At 33.3% G+C, this 6,466-nt stretch overlaps 1 protein-coding gene across 1 annotated transcript; it reads right to left on the bottom strand.

Annotated features, from left to right (window-relative positions):
• Positions 1 to 4,139: 4,139 nt before the first annotated feature.
• Positions 4,140 to 5,060, bottom strand: LOC109702513 (olfactory receptor 4A5-like). The gene has a single exon (XM_020187832.2). The coding sequence runs from the start codon at positions 5,058 to 5,060 to the stop codon at positions 4,140 to 4,142; it is 921 nt and encodes a 306-aa protein (XP_020043421.2).
• Between the last annotated feature and the right edge of the window lie 1,406 nt (positions 5,061 to 6,466).

The following is a 6,466-nucleotide window of genomic DNA, read 5'->3' as shown; positions in this document are numbered from 1 at the left end:
TTATAATTGAAGGATAAATGAAAACCTTTCATGATAAACAGAAACTAAAGGAATTCATGACCACTAAATCAGTGCTGCACTAAATCAAATGCCACCAATAAAATAAAAGAAAGTATAAAACTACTAGATGAATACAAGCAAATAAGAATTAGAAAAGAAACAAACATCACAAAAAAACCCAAAATAACAAAAAGTACTGCACAACTTTGAATGACAACACAGAGTAGTCTCAATTCACCAATCAAACGACAGATTGGTGTGGTGGATGAAAAAGCAAGAAGAAACCACTTGTTGACTAAAAGACACAAATCTCATGGATAAAGACAAACACTGACTTAGGGTGAAAGAATGGAAAAATATTTTCCAAGCAATTGGACTCCAAAAGCAGGCATGAGCTACTATGCACATATTTGATGAAACAGACTTCAAACCAAAATCAGTCAGAAGAGATAAAGATGGCCACTTCATATTAATAAAGGGAATAATTTATCAAGTGGAGATAACAATGGTTAAGTTATATTCAGCACAAATTGGCATACCCAATCTAGTTAGATAAACACTACTGGACTTACAAGCATAGACTTTAATACATGACTCTCAGTAGATAGATCATCCAGAAAAGAAAATCAGCAAAAAATTTCTGAATTAATTGACACTACAGACCAAATGGACTTGATAATTATCTATAGACTATTTCATCTTGTATCTTAACAATTCACATTCTTCTCAGAAGCCCATAAGAACTTTCTTCAAAATAGAACATATTGTAGGACATAAAGCAAGCCATAGCACAAATAAAATAATTCCCATAATCTATAAAAAAACAATGGAATAAAAATATACATGAGCAGCAAAAGAAACTACACAAAATATTCAAAAACATGGGTCCTTGACGAAATAAGGAGGGAAATAAAGAAAATGCTAGGATCTAATGAAAATGAAAACACGATGTAAAAGAACCTCTGAGAAAGATCAAAAGGATTGAAAAGAGGAAAGTTTATACTATGAGCATCTACATCAAAGAAAAAAGAGATCTCTCATAAGTAACCCCTTGATGTACCTCAAGCCCCTAGAAAAGGAAAAAACAAACCAAATACAAAATTAGAAGGTTGAAAGAAATGAATAGAGAAGGGGCATAAATTAATGAAATGGGGACTAAAATAACAATAAAAAGAATCAACAAAATGAAAAGTCAGTCTTTGCAAAGACAAACAATATTGACAAACTTTTAGGCAAACTAACCAAAAGTAAGAGGGAGTGTGCCCAAGTTATTAGAATTAGAGATGAGAAAGGTGGCATCACAACAAATATCAAATAAATCAGAGGATAGTTAAGGAGTTCTTCAAAAATTATATTCTAATAGACTGTAAAATCTAGAGGAAATAGATTAATTTCTAGATGCATATGGCCTACCCAAATTGAGGCAAGAGGATTTAAACCAAAATGAAGCTATAAAAATCTATGACATTGAAGCAGTAATAAAGAGTCTCACAAGAACAACCCAGTACCAGATGGAATCAATGCTGATTTTACCAGACCTTTAAAGAAGAACTAACACAATGTTCCACAAAATATTTTGTGAAAAAGAAAGGGAAGGCATGTTACTAAACTCATTCTATGAAGCCTGTTTTACCTTAATACCAAAATTCTACAAGGACATGTGAAGAAAGAAAATTATAAATCAATTTCCCTGTTGTATATAGGTGCAAAAATTCTCAAGAAAGTACTGGCAAACTGAATTCAATGACACAGTAAATGACCATGCTCCTTGATCAAGTTGGTTACATTTCATGGATTTAAAGGTGGTACAACACACACAAGTCAATAAATATAATACAACACATAACCACAGTCAAGAACAAAAATTATATTATGATCACAATTGATGCAAGAAAAAGTCTCTGACAAAACTCAATAGCTTTTCAACATACAAGTTCTGAAGAAACTAGGAATAGAAGGAATATATCTCAAAAATAATAAAGACTACATATGACAAACCTATGGCCAAAATCATAGTAAAGGAGAAAAAAACAAATTATTTTCTATGCTGAGACACCTAAAAATAGGATATCCCAATACAGGCCAGCCTGCACAAAATGTGAGACCTCATTTCTAAAATGACCCAAGCTAAGAGTCCTGGAGACATCTTTCAAGTGGCAAAGCATCCACCTAACAAACACAGAGACCTGGAATCAAACCCAAGTACTGTCCCCAGGAAAAAATAGAAAGTTAATATTGAACACAAAAAATTCAGAAATTATATCCAATATAATTTTAATATTTTAGTAAGGGGTAAGTAATAAAAGAATACATTCATTTATAGTTGAAATATTTTTTATTCTTTTAAAAGTTTATTTCATTGTTTTTACATTTACTAACATGTGTATACATTATTTGGGTCACCTCCCCCTCCCGACCCCCAGCCCCAAGCAGAACCTGTTCCACCCTATTGCTCTCCAATTTTGTTAAAGAAAAGTCATATAAGATAAAAAGAAAACAGTATTTCTGCTAGTTTGAGATGTAGATAGCTAGACAGAGTGATTCTTAGTGTTGCTTCCACATACATGTGTATTGCAACCCACATTGGTTCAACTCTACCAGACCTCTTCACTACTTCCTAGTTTCGTTCCCATAGTGGTCTCTGCCAGTTTAAGATTATTATGTTCACTCCTATATAGTGAGCATATTAACTATATTCAAGTTTTTGGTTTAAATATTTTGAACTGTGACTAACAAAATAATTAACATTGTGATTTCCAATAGGGAGAAGAGAGGAATACAGTCAAAAAGGGATTCAGAAGCACATGTAATTACTTTGATAATACTTCCACTAAGGTGCTACAATATTTATAAATAAATTACATGTATTGGTATATATGCATATATTATAACATTTTACAGTAATAAAATTCTTACTGTATATCTTCAGTAAACTCATGATGCATTGTAACTCTAAACTTACTCACTTATATATCCTTACCTAAAAAAATGAAGGTAATCAGGTGAGATGATGGATATGCTGATTTGCTTCATTTCAGTAAATTATACACATGCAAACACACACACATGTCATTGTATCCCATAACATTGAATACCTTATGCATAATAATATATTCTCTGAAGAAAGAAAATGAAAGTCTTACAAAACAGAGGTTGCGTTTTCATATTGCAATGGTAGAAATTTAATCTACTCCCTGGTTTGTGATGTTCCAAGATGACTACAGACTGAGAAAAACTTTTCTTTGTAGCATACAATTATAAAACAAAATTTTGACTATTCCAAAGTACATCTCTGATAAGTCTAAAAAAGTTGAAATTCAATACAACTTTTAGGAAACATGTTGCTTATGCAAGACAACACATTTTTTCATTGAATTCTTCATCATCAGTAAGTCAAAATGAGAAATACCTATTCTTAAAAATGACAAATTACAAATGTTAACTCAATGAGGAAAATCATCAAAATATGTTTACGACATGGATTAATATGACTTTCAAAAAACAAGTACATATCCTTTCAAGAAGAACTAGAGTCTGATTTCATCAGAAGCCTCATGTCATCATTCAACTGATAGTGTCATTAACTATACACAATATCAACTGGCATCCAAATACCATGAAATGAAAATGCACAGATATTGATCATTACTTGTATTTGGAAATAATCCAAAGATACTGTGTATAAAACAGGTATATGAATCTCAAATGAAGTGGAATAGTGAAAGGTACAATTTATAAACCTCCCTTTTCATCTTACAAATTTGTCTAAGCATTAACCACATTCTTTTCATGAATGTAGCTCACAGTGAACTTCAAAAATGTAGTTTATTCTATGGCCTAAAAAGAATAAACCACTTTCCTCTAAGTTCTATTTCAACCAAAACTGTGAAAAATAAAGTTATGAGGTGGTGTTATTCGCATCATTACTTATAATACATAAAAACCTGTGTCTTGTATTCATCTTTAGATATTCTCTTAAGGTCAATTCTAATCTCAGTGGCTAATATACTTTGCTTTTGGGACAGCTTTGAATAAAGAGATGCATCTCTATAGGATCCATTGAGTAGACTGTGTCATCCTTTGCTAGAACTCTCTGCCTGTTAACATTTGCAACCTGTTCAATATAAAGAAATTCTTATTCAATCTCTAGTCTTTTCACAGAATAGTTTTTCCATAGAATTTTTAATCTCTGAATTTCTCAAGGTGTATATCAAAGGATTCAACATGGGAGTAATAACTGTACAAAAAACAGTCACTGATTTATCAATGGGAAGGTTGAAAACAGGTCTAACATACATGAAAATACAAGGAACAAAAAAGAGGACAACCACTGTGATATGGGAACTACAAGTTGACAGGGCTTTGCGCCTCCCTTCCTGACTGTGAGTTTTAAGAGAGTTTAAGATAATTCCATATGATATTAGGAGAAGGATAAAGACCACCATACATATTGCACCAGTATTTGCAACCACAGTGAGGCCTATAAAGTAGGTGTCAGTGCATGCAAGTTCCAATAATGGGTACATGTCACAGATGAAATGGTCAATGATATTGGGGCCACAGAAAGGGAGATGAGACACATATATGAGTTGAGCCACAGAGTGAATAAAACCTCCACTACAGGCCATCACCACAAGGAGGATGCAAACCCTTCGATTCATGATGGTCAGATAGTGCAGTGGCTTACAGATGGCCACATAGCGGTCATAGGCCATCACCACCAGAAGGAACACCTCAACACCACCAACTAAATGCCCAACAAAGAGCTGGCCCAGGCAAGCTGAAAAGGATATAGTCTTTTTCTTAGATAGTAAGTCTGTTATCAACTTGGGTGAAATGGCAGTAGAATAAGCAGCGTCCATGAGTGATAGGTAAGCAAGGAAAAAATGCATAGCAGATCCCAAGGAGGGACTAGCAAGAACAGTCACCACAATAAGCAGATTGCTCACCATTGTCACAATGTAGATGAGTAAAAACACAACAAATAATGCTTTTTGCCCATTGGGATCCTGAGTAAAGCCCAGGAGGACAAATTCTGTGACATTGTTACTCTGTGTCATTTGCTCTCTGTAAGGCTTGTGTCTTTAGAGAACATGAACTTCCATGTAATTGTGCACAGACTACGGATCTGTTTTGTCATGGAGAACTTCTTCATCATTATCTTCTACACTGGTGAACACACAGTAAAACATCTAAACATCAATTGAACTCAACTTCCAATGATCCCACAGAACTTTTTTATGGATATTTCTATTTTTCCTCAGATTATTTTGTTGAGCATAGAAGTACCTCAATGGACCTCTACAGAAAAGAGTAGAAAAAGGCACCAGTCATTCAAATATTTTAAAAAATTTATTTAAAATGTGTTACTTCTTGGCACAGAATCCAGCAATGACAAACAGGGAACTGATTTCTGCTTTCAGAAAATGTACTCTCTAGTGGAGTAACAAATCCAAATATATCACCAACATAGGCAGTTGTTTGAGTTGATAATATTTGTGGTAAATAACTTTAAAATACAATTTATGTAACTCCCAAAACAGTGACTGTCCTGAAGCATCCATCAGTGCTATGATATTGCTATATTGAGCACCTTTCTGCATGTCTCAGAGGACTTTCAGTTTCCATACATCTGTCATCAAATTTTGAGACCCTCGAATTTAATTGGCATGAAATAACTACAAAAGGATTTAACACATTGCAGTCTGGAGCCATTGCTCATCTGACTTGGATTGTCAGATTGTTTTCTTCCTTGCATATAGCAACACATTTACATTTGTTACCAAGATTTTAGCAAATATCTGTTAACTGGACTTTACTAACCATGACACTCATAAACTACTTTCTCAAGTAGTCTATGCTCATGGATTTGCTAGTGGAGGAGTTCATATGAACTACATTAGCTTTATTTAAACACCACCTGTGATGAATCTTCTTTGCACATTATCCACATTAATGCCAGTGCCTGATTCAGGAGATCTGTAGCTATTTAAGCTATAGACTGATAACTGCCTACCTATTTAATAACATAAGGGTAAAAGTAAGCTATGTCTAATACTCTTTCTCTGACATCTTACATTTTGCAATACTTATTAATTCAGTGCTATTTTTCATCAGGACAAATGTACTTTTGGCCAGTTTAATTACTTATAGACTAGAGTACTTAAATTATACCATATACCATGCGTTTAAGTTTTCAAAGATTTGACATTATAAAAACAAGAATAATATGATTATGGTGTTCAACTGTAAAAATTAAGTCAAAACTTTGCCAGAAAAAATAATTTTACAGTTTTTAAAAACAGGGCTTTTCATAAATATAACCCTGTAATTTAAAAAATACCCTGTATAGTACTTTTTTCCCTATATTGTACATTATAATTTTATAAATCAAGGTAACAGCAGATGAGGTACTTCCCTCATCACAGGTTTCTCTATTATATATACCAACATACATCCTGGGGTC

Source organism: Castor canadensis, chromosome 1, assembly GCF_047511655.1.
Source record: "Castor canadensis chromosome 1, mCasCan1.hap1v2, whole genome shotgun sequence".
Classification (NCBI taxonomy): domain Eukaryota; kingdom Metazoa; phylum Chordata; class Mammalia; order Rodentia; family Castoridae; genus Castor; species Castor canadensis.
Note: the sequence above shows the minus strand (reverse complement) of the source record. Positions and strands in the feature narration are given on the sequence as shown.